Below are 21,479 nucleotides of genomic sequence, written 5' to 3' on the forward strand. Positions count from 1 at the left end.
ATTTTTTTGCAACTACACATTGCAAAATTCCTTGCGATAGTTTAGGGGGAATTACTAAGAGGTTGGCGGCTAGAGCAAGTCTGCAACGTCCTCATGAAAATCATATAATAACTCCTATTGACTTATATAATTATGCGAGAATCAATATCCCAGGAAATTAATTATATATTTGTTAGCAACGTAGAATATTTAAGAATGGAAATCAATTATGAAAATAGATTTTTAATGGCCAAACGAATTCCTGGGACACAAAAATATCATTCATTTATTCCAAGGGAAGGAAAAATGAAAGTCAAATTTTATTCTAATTCATAAGATTATTTAATTTATGATAATATTTAATTAATATGTTTATTAGAATATTAATTTCCCATTAATTAGCTAAATAAAGTTATAAATATTTTTACAATTATTTTCCTTCTAAAATAAAATAGCTAAACTTATGTGCTAAATATGACACAATGTCTACTAATGATCTGCATAGGACCTAATTTTTCTAACACGGCCAGAAAGATTTATAAAAAAATATATCCGTCCCGATCCCAAACGAATTTTCTTTTTATTTGTTTCGTAAATTACTATACATTTGGTTGGTATAATATAGGATTTAAGCCATACTACTTATATTTAAAGTCTAATAACTTTTGGCTCTGTACTCGTCCCAATCTAGGATTTTGTACAAATATTAAGAAGTATAATGTCTATCTGTAAAAAAAACATTAAAAGAAAAAAAAAGAGCAATTTTTATTTTAATTTTATATCATAATAAAGAGATATTCTAGAGCTATTTAATAAAATTAAAATCATGTCTTTAGCTTAATTACTTTTTGAGATATTTAAAATTAAATATAGTGTATTTTGGAATTTCCGCCTTTATAAAGATGGCCATATCTCATGAAGTATGGCGATTTGAAAAGTAAAATTTTACATTTTTATTAGTTAGTGTATATACTATAAACATGCAAATTTTTAAAAAAATCGAAGAGGGTCGGGTTGAGAATCGACTTTTTTTGGTTGATTTAATATGGAATACAACATATATTAAAAGATTTACCATATACAAACATTTTCTATGCTATTAGAATGTCTAAAAAATTTTTTATAAATATTTTCATAGGGTTGGAGCAGCTAATAAACTTTTATATTGGCATATTGTATTTAATAAGCTTCGGATTTTAAGTCTTTTTTTTATTCAAAATAATTATTGCTATATATGTAATGTAAGACACTATATTGGCTGATATAAGCACATCCTTGTATTAAACCCATAATAATACCTTCTCACGTGCCATCTATCTTGTTTAACCAATTATTTGAACTTATTACTGGGTATTCGTATATTTTCGTCCACATCTCTCGCCTTTTGAATACAATCTTATAACAGTCTCTTTATTTGATGCAATCCAACTAATTCACCTAGTATATTTGCATCTCCATCAGATGATTGTTATAATATTTGAACTCATTTTTAATAATCAAAATATTTATTTATAAAAAGCATCTTGAGACATTTTTCCACAAGGCACTCTGTTTAGTTTTCCCTGTGAACTTGTGGGGCAAATATCCAGGTCGAAGACAAAAAACCTGAACTATGACTTGGAAACCCTGACCTAAAATTTAAGTCATCTCAGCTCTGTTCTATCCGATTCGGCTTAGCCGAATAATAATATTAATCTTTATGCAACTATGTGGTACAAAAGTAAGTATAAAAATTATCAATTAAGAATCTCCGAGAATTCAAATCAACTGGAGTCCCACAGCATTCTTAGATAAAGAACAAAATAGATAATTACACAAATACTTTTCTATTTAAAAATTTAAACGTTACAGACCCAAAAAAATATACCCAAGCTACTATTAACTCCAGGCGTCGCAGTCGAACATGATTATTATTTAATATTGCAAATTATAATTACTTAAAATTTTATTTAAATTTATAATATTTTATTATAAAAATAATGGTGCTTAAAAAATGACTTATAAGAATAAAAATATTTGTAAAATTTGGCTTTGGAAGGAATATAAATTTTTCTTTACCCTGTAAAATGCAATATTATCGAAATCGTAAAATATATGGATAAATATATGAATATTATTTAGATAGATAATATAATGTGATATATTTGTCATTTTATTTAAGAAATAGCAAAATTAAATGAAAATATTGTAATAAATATATTAAATAAGTAATTGATTATTAATTGCATTGTAAATTGGATTATATATATCAAATGTATTAAAATAAGTATCTTTGAAAAAATGATTTTTTGTGAAATAAAATTTGTAAACATTATCAAAATTTTTTGATCACATAAATAATTTTTTTGGTTTTACAACATTTGAAAAGTGGGAAAAAAAATTAAATTATATAAGAGGCATAATATATGGTATCGAGGAACTTAATTCATTTTGATGAATATATAAATAATTCGTATCTCTCGATCCGATAAAAATATTATATTAAAAAAATAAGTCGGCATTTAATTCATAAGCCTACTCCAAATTATTATTCATTGTATAACGCTGACATGTAGGTAACCCTCGATATCATTCAAATCTGATGAACTAAAACTAACCAATATGGTCTTATTCCCAGTGTCTCGAGGGGTTATATTAGCTTCCAACATAGCTAGACTTGATCCTGGAATATCTCTATTATAGTTTTGTTTATTTAGTACATACTTTATAAAAATACAAAATTTGTCATATATAGTATTTAATACCAATAAAGATGGGGATTCTATAAAGTAATTATACCACGAAAATTATTACAGGCTTTTAAAAACTACATTCGCATAAAAAATCATTGACCTGCACTGTATTCCATATTTCTAACTCAGCCAGATTTTAATTTTTTTTAGCATGGCCAGGTCTGCATTTAAAATATTTTTATCCGTTAAATTTTTAAAAAATTTAAAAAATTAAAACTGCATATGAATTGTAAATAATTTAAATTTATTTTTTAAAAATAATCAACCCGAGTTTTGTAAAAAAAGAAGTTATTTCTTATCTATGCCCAGGTTTATAATTTAGTTATATTTAAGCCAGATATAGTCATTCTTTTCTAGAGCCTCACTAGGGTAAGGTTATGGTTTAGTACTTTATCGAACTCGATCCTATAATATTAAGTTTTTTTAACTGTAACATAGAGAAAATAGCTTTCCATAAACCTATCCTAGTCCGACCCAAATCTCTGACCAGACTTTAAATCCGTACCTACTCCGAACACCAACTAAATTTTTATTTGTCAAAGCGGAAGTCTTCAGAGTAAAGTTATACCTTATTGCATTAAAACTATGTGGCCAAATAAAAAAAAAATTGAAATGTAATCTATATACAGAATATTTGAAACACAAGACAAAGGGAGGATAATCAAATATTTAAAATTGCGTGACAAAAAGGGCTAGAAATGTGAATGATATAACAGATACCAGCTTGATAAAAATAAATAAAGATGGAAAAGTGTAGTCATAAATGAAACTTATATAGTGGAGAGGTGGAAAGAATAAATATAACACGAACCAAAAAATGACTAAGATATAATTGACACTTTCATTAAAATGATGGTTATTATATACAGGGATCCGAATGGCATTCCTACGGGAGTTAAGCACTTGGATAAGAAATTATATTCTTCCCTAAAAAATCTATTTAATAAAATGATTTCAGACAATTGATAAATATTTACCTACTCCCTATTTACAAATGTAAAGGAAATATTTACAAGAATGTATAAATTATAAAGGCATCTAGCTAATGTGAGATAATCAATGAAAAACAATTGCTTAAGATAAAATTGACAAAAACAAACTGTTACCTAAGAAGTCAACCATTTATGCCATTTGTTGGAACTACTATTCATTAAAAAATTAGAAAGAAAAGAATGAGAAATATTCTATGTGGTTCTATGTGGGCTTTGTTATTTGATCTCAAGTGGCCTTTGATAAAATTTCTTGATAATTGACATGGTGAAGTTTAGAAGTAAATTATATAAAATTATATAGATCTATCATATGAGTATATGAACACGATATGGGAAACAAGATATACAAGATTTCTATCTTAGGTGAATAAGTCTTAAATCTTATGTGATAATGAATGCAATCACTAAATAAAACCGATGGAAAATGTAGAAGGTTATGCTTTAAGAGTAAAGGAGATAAAATAGAATATAATTAATGACTTAGTAAAAGTCATCATAATAATAAACATTGTAGAATGGACGCTTAAATTAAAGAAGTTTATAATTATTTAGGATTCACATTATAATTGGATGATAGAGGAAAAGAAACTGTATCACTGCGGGCTGAGTAGAATGGAGAAGCCAGAAGAGTGTTATATGTTACCAGCCCGTAGTTAAGAAGCGAAAAGGCAGGAGAAGGCTGAGGCTTAAAAATAACTTTGGCTCTAAAACTTTATCTCGGAATTTGTCTAATAAAAAAAAAAAATATTGGCATCCAAATAACACTCTCCTCGATCAATGAAGTGACTACGGGCCTTATAGGATACGAATATGATCCAGATACTTAAAAGTAAATTATATAATTTGGTATTGAAAACCCAATGTCATATGAATTAGAGTAATGAAATTGAAGAATGTGTTAGCCGGTGCTAATAAATACACTATATTATATATAAGGGAACTTAAATTTAGAAGGTAATATAGAACAAAGACGTAAAAAAGTCAGCGTTTATTACAACCTGCTAGCAATCACTTTAGGCTTGTTGATTCCAGGTCCCTCTAATATCCATTTAGAATTTCTGAGAGTTTTTTTGAGGGGATTAACAAAGCTAGCTTTTATAGAGGACTGTTTATTCAATTTCAAAGGCAGATTTTCTACCTAGATAAATATATTTATTGATTATTTAAATCTCGATGTTAGAATATTTAAAGATCCTTAAATTGCATTTTTAAGCAAATAAATGTATCATTTTTTTTAATATAATTATTAATTCTATTTATGTTGAAATTGATTCAAACTTAGGTATTTTTACCTATAGATACCTCTATATTTCGATTCGAAAAAACTTCCAAAATTTATTATAAATTAGTGCTTTTTCCCCTAAAATCATGATGTGAAATTTCGAAAATATAATCTTTTAAGTGAGTATAAACTGATTAAATCTTTTAAATATAATAATTTACATAATGATTTACTTTTCCCTACTCTATAATAAACAGGTGACTCTATTATAACTATGAAAACCTTGATATTAATGGTCGGCATAGAAATGATGAAATCATCGACGCTTGAAAAGACTTGATTGGTCTCACTAACAATTGCCATACATGTCACGTGAAAATTGCATCCATCCTTCACAAGATCCAGGTAATCTTCGGCTGGTATTTCCATTTTAATATCTCTACCTTAAAATAATAAATAAAATTTCAATCGATAAGGTTTTTCGAAATAAAAAATCATCATACAATTCCTTTAACGATAAATAAATATTGGCTTATCTAGAGAAAAGGAAATTTTGAGATAAATTGGGAAGGATATTATATCCTATAAAATTACAGAAAAATATGATTTTTTTTCTTCTACAATTAATAGATTATAAGTATGGAACTTTCAGAGACTTTTGAAATATTTTTACAAGAACGTATTCTAGAATTATTTTGTTTAATAATGTCTTATTAAATAATTTAGGTCCCTGATAATAATCTAAATTTTTTTTTAGAAATTTCAAAATAATATTTGAAAATTAGAAGAATATAATATAATAAATTTTTATAAATAAGGTATAATAATGTATAGAAAGAAAAACATAATTAAAATGATGTAAACTTTCTCTTCCATTTAGAGATACATTTTCAAATTGAGATGATTTAATCTTTTCATGTATAATACCTGAATATGCAATAAATTATTAATATTTTATTCATTAAAAATTTAAATCAATAAAAATTTACTTTCAAATCAATAAAAATTAACTTTTAAATCAATAAAAAATTAACTTTTAAATCAATAATATAAGAAAAGAGAAGAAAGAAAATAATTCATGAATATTTTATTTATACCAGTATAATAAATGGAATATAGATGTAAAGAGATTGTCAAAGTTCGTTGAGAATTCGTTAAATTCAACATTTTCAAGATGATAGCTAAATTTTCACCTAGGTTAACCTAATTTATAATATTATTTATCATGTATATATATTAATAAAAATTCTTTTTAGACATAAGGTGGAAATCTATTTAAATATCAATTACAGGCCAAGTAAACCCTATTTTCTTGTAAGCAAAATCAAACCTTTCCATAAATATAACATTATTAATTATGCATTTGATAATATTCATAGACTTATATTAATATAGACTGTTCAACGCTCAATTTTATAATGTTTTATGGTCTTTAATTTGGCAGCCATTTGCAAAATGACAACCATTATTTTAATATGTCTAGGTTTATAATAATTTTAACGTTAAATATTTCATGTATTTATGAATTTTTTTTATTTTAAATCGCATATAAATATAAATTTCTAGAAACAACATTTTTTTAAAAGATATTTTGTTAAAATTCATACTTTAATGAATGTATAGAAAATTAAATATATATATATTAAACAATTTATATTAATAATATATAATAAGAAAATAAAGTAACAAAAAAATTTGCACAGATGGAAAATTTTAAAAAATTGAATTTATATATTTTTTTATAATAAAATAGCTAATTTACAATAGAATATGAATATATATTATTTATTATAAAATGACATAAATCTAAAATATTGTAAAAGTTTTTTGTTCAGATAAGGGTGTATCTTTTTCGCATGTATAAGCATTTATTTATGTATTTTTTGTTTTTACAAATAATTACATTCAGAAATTTTTTAAACCTTTAACAATCTTTATATAATAAAAATTAAGTTAAATATGACTTGTAAAATATCATAAACAAAAATATAATTCTATAATTTCAATAAATATTATTTTTTCACTATTTTTTAATAAAGAAATTCTAGTTTTTAATTTTGTTTATTTTTAATAATTATTTTATAGAATAGGATGTGGCTATGAATCAATATTATATTTTTTTAAATTATTTAGGTTACCAAATAACAATAAAGCTCTTTTAAGTAAGAGGACACAAGCAGTTACAATAGAATTTTTTAAACCGAAAAAAATACTCATGTCTCTATAATGAACAACAAAATATTTCTAATCTTTTATTAACTTTTAAAAGTAATAACTTTTCTAAATTTGAATCTAACAAACATACACTCTTCTACCCTAAAACTTGTTTAGCAATTTTAAACAGGCGCTCAACAGGAGCACTAGAGGGAAGCGGGGTATTCTATTTTATAAAATATTTTTTAATTCAAGAAATTTATCAAAAATAGTAATTTTGATAACATCATTTAAAAAATATTTGTCCAATATATTATCTTCCTGATGATCAATTTCATGGAATCCAAAAAAATTCTCCAAATCATAGCAGGGTTCCCGTGAAATTCGCAATTTAATTTGAATGCAGGATGGATAATAGCAGCAATTATATTTTCATCTAAACAGAGTGGCCTAGTGGGTTATGATGTAGGCTTGGAAACAAAGGTCGCAGGTTCGATCCTGATAAGAAACGTAAAAATTTTCGGGTTTTTCTTTGATGACTGATGTGTAAAGACATATGGTAAGATGAATTTCGGAGCTTAGAGACGACACCCAGGTCAATGACTTTGGACAGCATGGTGCTAGGGATTCTTATCCAATAAACAAAAATTAAGGACACAAAAGAAAATATGAATATGAAAGCTAGGGCGTTTCCTCCAAGCGACGCGCAGGGTGTAGACCTCCATCCTGTGAAAAGTAAAATAAAGGTCAAAGCAAAGAAGGCAGGTTAGCAAGTTTGAATATTGGTACACTTAAAGGTAAGACGAGATAATTGGCATCAATGTTGAACAAGAGAAAAGTTGATATATAGCATGCATACAAGAGAAAGGTCAGAAGACTCTTGGGTATAAATTGTACTATAATCCTCAGTCAAGATCTAACCTTCTTAGTAGAAGTTAACAGGATCTCTGATAGACTAATGAAAACTCTGCATTGGTCAATCAATATTAAACATCCTTTCAGTATATGCTCCTCAAACGGGTTGCAAGGAAGAAGAGAGAAGCTGTAATGGAAATCCCTAAGGATAACCTACTCATAGTAGGTGGTGACTTAAATGCATGTGGGGAAAGCAAGAGATAGCTACAAAAGGCATCATGGTGGTTTTGGATATGGAGAAAGAAATGATGAAGGAGAGCATGTACTGAAATTTGCGGAAGCCTTTGACCTTGCCTTAAAAAACACATACTATAAGAAAAAGGACAGTCATTAATAACATATGAGTGGTATAAGGAAAACCCAGATAGATTACATGTTCATCTCTTGCAGAAGATTAAAAGATGTAATAGACTGCAAAGTCATCCCAGGAGAAGATATTACCGCTAAATCCACTTAAAATAAGATAAAACTTGAACAATGCAACAATAGGGTAGATTAAAATCAATGACAGATGCCTTTGCAATCAATGCAAACATTGAAACAATAGATTCCTCAAAGTCAGTAAAAAATGTGGACATTCATCCAGATTAATGGACACTGCCAAATCGACATTAGGCTTGACAAGGGGAGGCAACAAATCATACAAAGAACTATGGTGGTGGAATGAAGAGGTACAAACCAAAGCAGAAAAAAGCCCTATATAAAATATGTTACAAATCAAAAAATCCAGATGACAAGACAAATTACAAAAAATCTAAGAGAATAGCTACAAAGGCGGTGTCTAGGGCCTAAGCTATGGCATACGAAGACATGTATGAAGAACTAGATAAATAAAGATATACCGATTAGCCAAACAGCGAGAAAAGAATTCTAGGGATATAAACGGAGCTCCGAAAGTAATCAAAAATAAAGAATATTTTCAGGAGCTCCTCAACTTTAATCCCCACATACTACATCTAGATGAACACTCCCCATGTCAAAACCTTATACAACTAATAAAAGAACAAGAAATAATCACATATCTCAAGCAAATGAAAAACAACAAAAAAGCCTTAAAGCACTAGGATATGATGGAATACATCTTCTCACAAATCTGTACAATAAAATACTTGGAAATGAAGAGATACTCAAAAATGGAGGCAGAGCTATCTAGTTCCTATCTTCAGAAATAAAGGGGATCCACACAATTGTCAAAATTACAGGGGCATAAAAATAATGTCACTCTATTTAACTCTACGAAAAATAATAGAAAAAAGGCTATGAGACATAATCGAAATAAGAGAGATTCAGTTTTGCTCTATGCCTGGAAGATCAACAATTGATGCTATCCACGCAGTTAGGCAAATGAGTGAAAAATAGGGAAAAGAACAAAAAGCTACACATGGACTTTCTTGATCTAGAAAAGGCCTTCGATAGAATCCCAAGAAAACATATCTGGTGGGCGCTTCGCAACAAAAAGATTCCCGAAAAATATATAGGAATAATACAGGATATATATATGGGTCATACATAATAGTTCGTAGCACAACTGGTACTTCAACAGGATTCACAAAAGCCGAGGGAGTTCATTAAGGGTCGGCTAACCCACTTCTCTTCATAACAGTAATAGATGTATTAGCACAGTAAATACCACAAACAGTCCCGTGGAATATGACATTTGCAGATGATATTGTGATACTTGCTAAATCCAAGGATGAAATGAAAGAAAGATTAGTGAGCTGGATTTATATCCTAGAAAAGCACGGACTAAAGTAAATAGAGAAAAGACGGAGTATATGGTGATAGGAGTAGATGAAACAGAGAGCATTGATATAAATGAATGGCATATATCGGCAATTTAAAGCTACAAATATTTGTGCTTTACTATACAAACAAACGGCATAATAGAGAAAGGACCTAGATTAAAATTAATCAAGGTTGGTTAAAGTGGAAATCTATATCTATAGAGCTCTTTGACAAAAGAATCCCATACAAATTGAAGGGAAAAATTTACAGTTCCATAGTACAACCAACTATTCTATATAGTTTGGAAACATGGGCAACCAAAGAATCAGACGAGTGAAGTCTACAAACTATGAAGATGAGAATGCTGAGAATGATTTCTGGGGTAACAAGAAAGGATTAGGTGCGAAGTACAAGAATACTAGGAAGTTTAAAGGTACCACCCATTAAAACTAAGATAATGGATACAGACTTAGATGGTATGGGCATACAATCTGAAGACCTATGAACTACATAGGAAATAAGGTTGAGAGTTTGGAAGTGATGGGTAAACGTAAAGGAGGAAGGCCAAAACTTCAATGGGGCCATAAAGTTAGAGCCAATACGAAGAAGTATAAATAAGATATAAGAGATAGTGAATAACATAAGAGATATTGATGAGCTTACCACCAGAAAAGGTGAAAGCTAAAGAGAAAAAAAACACATTTGAAAATCTGCAAATAAGTTATTTAAATATATAATTTATTTTTTAATTCGATTTTGCTATGATGTCTGGATCTATATATCATCATATATCTATAAAATGAATATTAATATGACTGACAAGATTTTTCAAGAAATTTTCATGATAAAAAGAAAGAAATACTTGATGTTTAATATTTTAACTGATTAGATGAAAAGCAACATTTAATATTGCATTAATTAATATTCAAATAAAATTTCATTTTTATTGAATATTAAATAATAAATAAATAGATTTATTAATATTTAAAAATTCATTTAATTTACACATTAAATTTAAAAGAACGCTGGAGAGGCATTCCTCCTCTACAGCCCTAAAAGGAGCTAATTCCCGCTCCCGCTCCTGATTTTTAAAATTTTGAAAAAGGGGAGCGCCGCTTAACAACTCTGATTATAAATATATTATGTCTTTTTGAAAAATTTTATATCTTGCGATTTATATTTATATGCAATTTAAATAAAATTTTTTTTTATAATACATTAAAATATTTAATGGTAAGATCGTTAAAGACTTTTTAAATAAAGGTTGTTCTTTTGCAAATGGCTATTATTTTAAAGACACAATTTTAATCGTTGAGCAATCTATATGATAAGTCTAATGAATAAAAGTGTTCTTATAATAACATGATCACATCTTCTATTTCTACTTTTATAATATAATAATTTTAAAATAGTAATAATAACCAGTTGTCTTCCAACTATCTATAATATTATCTAGATGTCTATAAATTTATATATTTAATAATTGCTAAATTGTTGGATTTCAAATATCATACATTGTAATTTTTAGAAAATTTATTTAAAATACTCAATATATTTACATTGACTAAATCCACTAGGGTGAATTCAACATCTTTATCAGAACTTCCGTAGGAGAGCAGGGTAGGACTCTTTGATACGTTAAGTGCGTTCAAAACCGAAGCCTTATTCTCTCCAGTTTCTAAAAATATTCAAATAAATGAATGATTCAACATATTCAATTAATATCTTACTCTCTTCTGGTTTATAATCGTTTGTTATATCGTGTCGATCATCATCCATATTGGAAATGGAATTTGGTTTGGTGCAGCTGATTGATTGACCAATCCTATTTAATAAACGTTGATATTATTTATTACTATAAGAGGCTACAGTTACATACTATTACTATATTGTATTCTATATTTAACTAATAATACAACTTACAAAATAAAATAATTCCGAAAGAGGGTTCATCAATTATTCCCACTAGTTAATTACAATATAAAATGTATCATTCATTGTTCCTAAAATAATAAAAACATATATGCATAAAACAAAACTGGAGAAGTTTACGAAAAAAAGGAAAAAAAGAAAAGGAGTAAAATATAAGATAAAATAAATGTAAATAGAAGTTAAATTTAAAAATAACCTGTGTTCATCCCTATTCAAAAAAATTGGCTTTCTGTTGTTCCTTCCCTTGAGAATCCAAGAGACAACATCAGCATTTACTTCCGCAAACGCGAAACCAGTGTCGTATTGCAAGCCTACGTTTCCGTTTCTAATAGCTTTTATAGACACTGGGCCACATCTATGTATGTCTTTATAATGGTAATCATAACTTATTAACATGGTAAAATATTTTATTCATATTTTCTATGATTCGTACCTTAATTTTAATTATTTTTTTAAAATGCTTTTATAAAAAAGATGTTATTTATCCACACAAGGTAAATATTACTTTCGCTTTTCTCTTGAGGGGTAGAATCCAACAATTGCCAACCTCCATAACCAGAAGGCAGGTCTGGTCTTGTCATCCAGCATTCATTCCAAACATGAAAATTCCTAAATTTTGTGTAATAATATATTATACACCATTTTTGAAACTAATTAATTTGCTTTCTCAATCAGGTTACCTGGTTAACTATTTATCAATACAGAAAGGGGAGGGGTTGGGGGGGGGGGTGATGTATGTTTTGATTTGTTTTGTGATATTTATGATTATATAAATTATTATCCAAACTTTGTTTATAGAAATTTTTAAATATTAGAACGACATATTTAATTAGCCAAGGCTACCGCGTACAAATCCCAACCTGACTGCGATTTATATATATTACTCTTTCAGGGAATTTACTTGTTATAAATTTTATCTTAGGCTAATGAAAGCGCGAATCCTCATCTGAAAAAAATTATACAATTTATCACTATAAAAAATCATTTAAAATATTTTCAGTAAATAAAAGTGAAAAAAAAAATTATTTTATAAAAAATGCAACATAGTCAATACAATGAGTTAATATAAAAGTCTCCAGTAAAATTTATGGAAATACCCCCATCTCCCTCTTTCCCCTAACATGACCGTGCTCGCCTATGTATCAATAAACATCAATTAAATATTTTTTATAATTTTTGAGGAAGGAGAAGAGAAAAATTTGTAAACAAATAGGTTAAAAGAAAATAGTCTACCACAATATAATACAATTATAGTTATTCCTATTTTGCAGTAAAATATTATGGTTTTAAATTTTTTCTTTTAAAAAAAATTTATTATTCTCACATTCTCATAAAATATTTTAAGATTATAAATATGGTTTTGAAAAAGAAACACATAAATTACCATATAGAATCAGTGCTAATTTCTTCCCGAATCTCCATCTTTTCATTGTAAATTTCATCAACGGAAAGGTTCAAATTTGTATCGTGGGCACTATTAAAATTGGTGATGGTTCTACATGGTATTCCAAGGGCTCTTAGAACTTTAATGCACATATTTTTTTAACAGAGATTATATTATTTGTTATATCCTATCCTTTATCGTATCTTCTTTCTCCAGCTTTCCCTTCTTAAACAATAAAAAATAAACTTGTGGTGGTCACTCCGGCGAAGACCCAACACTGACCATATTTGACCGAATTCCTAGTCTTGTAGTATTTTTGCATTATTTGTGTCGAACCTTGCCAATCAGTGGGATTGACCCCTTTTTTATAACTTCCAGACCAATTGCCTTCCAGAATACCCCTATCGTCTAAAGAATTCACCTGAGGAAAATAATTATTATACAAAATAAAAATATCAATATATTATACAAATATGGATGACGTTTAAGTCAACTTTTACTGTATATCAATATGTTTCCAATCATTGGATCACATGATGATGTTATCGAGATGTCTTAGAAAATTAATTAAAATTTTTCAATAGCATGAAAAGAGCTCTCAAAATATAAATTATTATGATTATCAACATTTTAAAATGATGCTATGTAAAAAACGAAAATTTTATTCAATGGTGTTTTTTATACTTTTTTTTGTAACTTCATTTTCTAAAAATTAATAATTATGTATTACAATTAAAAAAAAACCCTAAATCTTAGTTCCATTTCACAACTTACGGGGAAGTAATATCGCTAAATATATATAAAAAAATTTTAAATTTAAAGTATAGTGTCAAAAATAAAACCTAACGTTTAAAAAAAATCATATTTAATAGGATGTGTAATTTAAATAATTATTACTATCGCTGATATAGCTCTGCACACTTCTATTGGATTATTTCTGCGTTGCTGAGGCATTTTAGTCATATCGAGAGCCAAAAAAGCGCAGCTTAATACATTCTCTTCGTACTAAATCGAATGAAAATTTTATTTACAGATATTCTATTCCAACCAAACTTTATTTACTTTTTTCATAACTAAATTAATGTCATAATAAAAATAATAAAATGAATAAACGGCCAATAACATTAGCTGTTCAATGAACTGGAAAAGTTAGAATCTACCTGTCCATAACTCCACATACGTGAGTGAATGTCTTTCGATGTTCCCATCCAAATTTTGCCCACATCTCTCATCACGCATTCCTTACGCCATTCATCATCGTCAAAAAACACCGAATCCGCTATCAGAAATGTATAATATCAAAAAGTTTTAAAAGATTTATAAATTCATTTATTTAATTTTTGTTACCTTTGCACCAAGGATTGAACAGAATGAAGATAGGTTTCTTTATTTTAAAAACTATTTCTCTCCTATCAAAATTGGTAGCATCGGCTACAGATGCAGACACGATCGAAAGTCTCCACATGCCTATTGCAGTATTTGGGGCTGCCAAACACTCCACCCAAACCCGGTTTCCTTGGATAGCTTTTTTTCGGCATCCCCAATGCTTTTATAGATAAGTTTTATAAAAATAAAAATATAAAATTTTAAGAAAGAAAGAAAGAAAGAAAGAAAATAAAACTTTTAGCCAAATTCTGAGGGTAATCGTATTATTAAACAAAAATCACAAAAATAAATTTCTAAAAAAATATTCATTGCTGAATTGTTTAGACCTAACTTAGTTCCAAGTTCATTATAATTTAAAACAATAGCACAAATTGTGCATTTAAAAATTTTACGAGTTTTAGAAATGAATCAGTAGGTAAGAATTCTTATTAAATAAACTATTAACGCATATTTTTAGCATTATTGCTCTGTAGATTTGAATTTAAATGAAAACACTAAGATTATCCTTAATTTTAATATTTGGAACGGAAGTGATATTTTCAAATAAAGTTACATTAATATATTTTACAACGACATTATAATATACATATATCAAAATGTTTTATCATTTTTTTTTATAGTAACCTTTACGGGTAACGTCTCATCTTCTACCTCAATCACCTGTTTTGTTCCATTGATTACGTTGGCACTTGGCCCTTTAGAGGAAAATAAATTTATATCATATTGGTTAGAATGTGAATAAAAAATAAGTAGGAAATATACGTTAAAAAAAATAGTAATAAATTCATAACTATATTATATTAATTAATCAAAATATAATATAATTTAATTATCGAATTTTCATAATTTTAATTTATATTTGGAGTCTTATTATTATAACCCAATTATCCAATTCTAAGTCTAATAAATAGAATAAAATATGGACTTTAGGTTGCAGTCTAGACTCTTCAATTTGGAAATAAGCATATATTTAACTACTCTACAAATCTATAACCATAAATTTCTCAATTATAGAGGTTGAATTTTGTCGGGAGAAAAATGAAATGGGTTATAATTAAGAAGGGGTGGGGATTCATCATACAAGTTTTATAATATTTTAAAATAATAACTAAATATTATAGAAAATGTGGAAATAATGAATAACATGAAAAAAAATACATTTATTAAATAGTAAATAGGCTGATAGGCTAACTCATGGATAAAATTACTAAAGGGATTTAATAGATTTATAAAACGGCGCGATTTGACGATTTTTAAACTAAGAGTCTAGATTTTATTAATATAATGTTAAAACCTTTGGGCTATCTATGTGTAAAATCTTCAGGCTTACATAATATTTTTCTGATTAAAATATTAGGCGAGACATTTAATAATAACAATTAGTTTCAAGTTATAAAAATATTAAATATTTAAAATAAAAAAAAATGCTCTCAGGTTTCGGGTATTATTGCGCAACATAAAAATTAGAAACTAAATAATTTCATCGACATTGTTTATATGCCAAATAACATGTGAAAATCAAAAAAATAAATCATACCTAGATCGAAGACGAATTTGATCTCGTGCAGTTTGGGGTCGAAATTCTCCTTGAAAGAAATTTGAATCGTGAATGATTGTCCCCGCCTAACTACCAATACTTCTTCTCTCCTAACTATATCGTATTTGGAAGTTCTGTGCAAATCAGTGTTAGTTTTCACTGATAGGTCTACGTTGGTTATCTGTAAATAAAGTTCATATTGAATTGATTTGTATTATTTGTCCATCAATTTTTATATATATTTTTTTCATTTTCACATCATTTATTCCTTGTGGCGGGGTACGATTTGCATCAAAATCTCTTGCAGCATTATTTACTTCCGGTTTGTTTGGATTGAAGTCTGCCCTTCTATTCGCATTAGCATTATCATGGGCTATATCATTAGGCCATCTGAAATCTCCTTTATTATTTTTTTTTTTAAAAAAGTATAAATTTTATATGAAATAATTTTTATTTTAATTTCCATTTTAGCTTAAGTTTTTCATTTGAGATATTTTATTATGTTGCTCATTATGTTAGAACACTAATAAAATCTGAGAACAATTATTAAAAGGGATTATATATATATAAACAGCTGAGTTTCTGATATAAATAACTAAATTAAAAAGGAAATGTACTTAAATATGTAAAAAAAATATATGATAAATAAAACATTAACCCGTCTCGCTCCATACAAAACAATCGTGAAAATATTTTACGAATTTTCTCATTTGAAAAAAAAAAATTTGTATTTTAAGATATAATTTGTATTTTAGCTTACCTGGCTTTAAAAAATGGAAATAATTTTTAAAATGAATCTTTTTTTATTTTTAAATTAAAATTAAATTAATTTTATTAAAAAGGGTTATGTTTTTGGTTTTACATTTTATACTTCATAGCGTAGAAATAGGCTGATAAAATGACCTGCTTTCATTATTTGACTCATATTAAAAATTATATTCTGATTTTTTTTTTAGATTATTCTCCTAACTCAGATTAGAACTGATAAAATATAAATGCTTTATTAGTAATTTTTACTCTTACCGAATGGAATATACATTGATTGATAATCAATCTCTGCCACTCTTATACAAGATATTTAAAGTATTTTATTTAATTATAAATTATCCTTTATTTTTTTTTGTTACTTATACAAACTCAAAATGTGAATTTTATTTTCCAATATTTACTTTTTTCCTCAATATTTTTTTTAAATAGAAAAGATACGAGTTATTTCCATAAATAGAGAAATTTTATTTAAAAAATTTTATTTTCCAAAGTTAAAAGTTTACAAAAAACCTACTCTTATAAGAAAATGTTTTACTATTGAAAATTCATCAATTAATGAACAATAATAAACTTACCCAACAATCCATAGTTATTGGAGATATTATGTGACGTCATTCAATTTATCTCTAATTTAATCTGCGCGAATAAATCCAATAATCAATCAATTTTACCCAAATAATATTATTTTGTTTTTTTTAAATAAAAATATATTTTATAAAAATAATAATTTTTTTTTTAATATTTTTTTTATTTTTATGTCTTATTTATATTAAAAAAGGCTTAAAAGGTTTTAAACAAATTTTTTTTTGAATAAACAAGTTATTAAATATTTAAATTGAAAAAAAACCAGTAATGACCGATATACTGCACCAAACCTGTTTATAATAAATTAATCAAATGGTCACTAACTTGACTATGGAACATTCGACGATTTATGTATGACTGTTGAAAATAAATATCAAAAATTCGATTCACAAACTTATGAAAATTTCGAAAATTTAACCTACCATTTTATTAAAATTTTAAAATTTTTGAAAGTTTCTTAAATTTTTTGAATTATTTGAAAAATATTTTGGACCTAGATACCACGTAGTAATACCATATTTGAGGAAAATGATGTTTTATGTAGGAATATCCAAGCATGAGGGAACCTTCTTAAAGGGAAGATTAGACAGAAAATGTTGAATATTTAAATAAATCTGAATAAGCCGTTGAGGAAACGTGAAAGGTAAATATAATAAATGCGAATATATATTATCAATCAATGTTATAGATAGAAGTAATAATTTTTACCACTTATACCCACCCTTTCATTGGTTAAAAAAGTTGTCCCGCCCTTTATTCACCCGTTTGTTTACGTTCCTTTTTTTAACATTCCTTAAGGAATATAAAGTTAATCATATTTGCAGAAAAGTTTTATCGTTTTGGGATAAGGATAATAAAAAAAATAATAATTAAAGTGCCGATATACAATGGATATATTCAATCTCAAAGCAAATAGCAATGAACATAGTTATGATAAATTAGAATAATAAGATAAATATAACATAATATTTTTTTATGAATCAAAAAGAGTTGGAAATGGGCTTCAAAATAAAACAATTTCTTCTAAAAAAATTTTAAAAAATTCATAAGAATATTTTACATCAAATATTTTTGAATTTTTTTTCTCAAAATTCTAGGCAAAATTTTCTTCAAAAAATCTTAAAATATTTTTTGTTTCAAACTTTATTTTCTGGATTCAAATAAGCTCATCCCTGTTTTACCAATCTTCCCGCAAAGTTAATATCTTAAGTGTAAAGAAAACAATATTTTAAGTAAAAATTAAAACAAGTAAAAAAGATAACGACAATAAAATCAAAGTTACCTGCTCATATTTACTTTTACCACAATATCAAATTATAATGGAAGATATTGGGGGAAGGGACGGGGTAAGGATGAGCTATACCGTGATGAAGGTTTTACCTATGCAAGAGGGTGGCTGTTATGACACGGGGGCTAAAATTATAATTTTTGCATGTAAAATTTCTATTTTATAAAAGATATATTTATGTAAAAATTAGTATATTAAAAATAAAAAAATTCTATATATATCAATTTCTAATAATTTATAAAGAAAATTTAAAGACATTTTAAATAATATTCTTAAGAATATTTGAAACTTAAATATTATTCGAATATGTTCCGATAATTTTTAATAAAACTCGCTCAATAATTGATCTTAAATTGAAATAAAAAAAACAACACCCACTAAACTATCACCTTACCATTTATTTCTTTATGCATGTTTTATAATAATAATATTTTAGATTATATATTTTAAATATTATATTTAATATAAAAAAAACAATTGGTTTTTATTTTAATATTTTAAAATTTAAAAAAACAATTTAATTCGATTAATAAGATGTCAAACATCCAAAATCTTATTTCTAAAATAAGTGGAACGAACCGAAAAGAACTTATACAGATTTATAAACTGGGAGAAATGGATACAAATTCGTTAAGATAACCAGAATGGAATTAAGTCGTTTTAAAATTTTGATATTATCATGAAAACCAATCTTTATAACTAATGGCTTCGACACTAGGTTTATTAGATATTCGACAAAACCCTAAAATTATATATTTTTGGAAAAATAATAAATTCCATAAGTGATCCTAATATTTTTTTTTTTTAAAAAAAAAGAAATTACAAGCCGCATATATTGAATATAGTTTTTTTTGCAAAGTAAAACTAACCATTAGGAGTTTAGTAATCTAGAAAAGAAAATCCCAGTGTCTCAAGAACTCTCAGGCTTATAAAATTCTTGGAATCTTATGTAAACATTTTATCTCTAAGACAGATGAAAATTTAACCAAAAATTATCTAACATTTTTTTTTTATAAACTTAATACTTAAAAAAATAGAAAATGATCAATATGATTCCTAAAACAAAATAGTTTTATAGAGAACTAAGTTTATGAAATTTTCTACAATTATGGACATGTTTTTTTATAGTTTTACATTTTAAAATAGCTTATTTTTATTTATATTTTCGAAGTTTCAAAAGTTTGTGAATTTATTTTTTTGATATTTTGGAACACATCCTAAATAATTATAAAACAAAAATAGCTCACTCGCTCATAGTTCAAAATTCTTTAACCGCTCGGTCCGATAAAAAGGCACAAAATAAAACAAGAAAAAATAGGAAAAAAATGAGACAGATTTTAGATTATATATGCATTTTTGTCTATTTCCTATTTTGATATCTAATTAGATACTTAATCTAAAAGAGTTTTGAATAATAATTATTTTAAAATTAAAATTGTTTGAGATAAGTGTACTCATAATATTGGCACCTTTTATGGTTAGTTTTAAATTAACAACATTTTAAAAGGTTATTTCATTCCTATAGTAAACCAATAGATGCCGGTTGAAAAATGCCTAATTCGAAAGAATAAAAAAAAAACTTAAGCATAAACTTTAAATTTTAGTAAAACCCACTTTATAAGATTTTATTTTGGTCATTTTTATTATATGAAAAAGAAAAATGGGTTATCATTTGATATTCCTAAATTTTATTGTTCAATAGGATTTTAAGAAACATGTAAAACTTCTAAATGTTCTATCTACGTCATCAAGATTATTTGAAAACGAAGGAAAATTTCCAGAGTCGTGGCGATTCGAAGTCCGATTTCTGTCAATCCTGCCATTATTCCTCGAGGGTATTTCGTCCACGTTTCTGAAATTGTTAGACATTCCCTTTGCCCCCCATCGCATATGAATATAACATTACACATTATTAAAAGTATGCAAGCATTTTAAATTTAAATAAAATATTCAATTTCCGTTATTACTTTAGAAAAAGTCAAGAGGTTTAGGACCGATGTGACATAAATTACTTATTTATTTAATTATTTTTACCTTAGATGAAATCTTAGAATATTTTCTCACTTTATATTAATAAATGAATTTGAAAGATTAAAATAAATTCTTATCTTAAATTAATAAAAAAAAAAAAATTATTTTATTTTGAAACAAAATTTTTTAATTTTTTAACAAAATTTTTTAATTTTTTAATTTTTATTTTGAAACAAAATTTTTTTTATGTTTTTCGTAATTAAAAATAAATAATTTTTTTAAAAAAAAACTTATGGTTATTTTTATAATAAACTTTGAATTATATTCTACTTCAGATTTTACATCCTGGATCATGTCACCAAAATGATTTGACATTAAAAATGATAAAAATGTTTAAAAGTAAGAGGTGGGCTCAGGCTCTGAAGTCGAACCAATATTAATAGATTCCTAAAGAACGGGATGTCTTCATTAGTTCATTCCAGAACCCTAGTATGTGCAGGAGTAATCCTAACATCGCGGGTTCTGGAATGAACTAATGAAGAGATGGGATTAGGAGCAGCCATATGGCTGCTAGCAGCCAGCCTCTTCATTAGTTCAGTCTCAGCTGAAAAGACAGGGATATTAAAAAAAATCATTGCTCTTAGAACCATAAATCAAATTTGTTTTTTTTAAAGAGAAATCTGATCTTTACCTTGTCGGGCTTAGAAGTAAATAAAATTTTTCGAACCTGGCCTTGCTTGACTTAAATATTTGACCTTCTATGCTCATTAGATAACAAATAAAATTTATAACATTTTTTTTAGGAAATGGCCATTAAATCTTTCTCATACAAAATCTGTGGAACAACTGGTTTATCAATTTTCTTTTTTGAAATGTTTAATTTTTATTAATATAGTAGAATTTTGATTC

At 26.5% G+C, this 21,479-nt stretch overlaps 2 protein-coding genes across 4 annotated transcripts in view; both read right to left on the reverse strand.

Moving 5' to 3' along the window:
* The window catches only part of LOC135925299 (hemocyte protein-glutamine gamma-glutamyltransferase-like), a 34,709-nt gene extending 21,753 nt beyond the window's left edge, over positions 1 to 12,956 (reverse strand). For both annotated transcript variants that reach the window (XM_065460549.1, XM_065460550.1), the window contains exon 1: positions 12,946 to 12,956. The gene's annotated coding sequence lies outside the window, so the exon portion shown is untranslated. The remainder of the gene's footprint in view (positions 1 to 12,945) is intronic.
* LOC135925298 (hemocyte protein-glutamine gamma-glutamyltransferase-like) lies at positions 1,871 to 20,789 on the reverse strand. Of its 2 annotated transcripts, none has more exons than XM_065460547.1 (19): positions 20,634 to 20,789; positions 20,324 to 20,471; positions 16,216 to 16,358; positions 15,959 to 16,139; positions 15,046 to 15,116; positions 14,383 to 14,581; positions 14,196 to 14,314; positions 13,933 to 14,040; positions 13,282 to 13,456; positions 13,036 to 13,174; positions 12,157 to 12,260; positions 11,848 to 12,016; positions 11,450 to 11,544; positions 11,279 to 11,397; positions 6,023 to 6,128; positions 5,790 to 5,852; positions 5,208 to 5,368; positions 4,702 to 4,841; positions 1,871 to 2,652 (listed from the first exon to the last, which is right to left on the reverse strand). In XM_065460547.1, exons 2-19 carry the CDS (start codon positions 20,466 to 20,468, stop codon positions 2,511 to 2,513), a joined length of 2,379 nt encoding a protein of 792 aa, XP_065316619.1. In that variant the 5' UTR covers positions 20,469 to 20,471; positions 20,634 to 20,789; the 3' UTR covers positions 1,871 to 2,510. The 2 variants fall into 2 exon arrangements, with proteins under 2 accessions (XP_065316619.1, XP_065316620.1); XM_065460548.1 differs by having other exon boundaries at positions 20,567 to 20,712.
* Positions 20,790 to 21,479: the final 690 nt, after the last annotated feature.

The sequence above is a fragment of the Gordionus sp. m RMFG-2023 genome, chromosome 2, assembly GCF_954871325.1.
Source record: "Gordionus sp. m RMFG-2023 chromosome 2, tfGorSpeb1-WG-v2, whole genome shotgun sequence".
Lineage (NCBI taxonomy): Eukaryota > Metazoa > Nematomorpha > Gordioida > Chordodea > Parachordodidae > Gordionus > Gordionus sp. m RMFG-2023.

Excerpts from the sequence above, each read along its gene's own strand:
- LOC135925298 (XM_065460547.1), bottom strand. The coding sequence starts at position 20,468 with ATGTCTAACAATTTCAGAAACGTGGACGAAATACCCTCGAGGAATAAT. Across the intron at positions 16,140-16,215 it reads CGCCACAAGGAATAAATGAT|ATAACCAACGTAGACCTATC; the intron begins GTGAAAATGAAA and ends CTTTATTTACAG. Across the intron at positions 14,041-14,195 it reads GTATGTGGAGTTATGGACAG|TACGAAGAGAATGTATTAAG; the intron begins GTAGATTCTAAC and ends CATTCGATTTAG.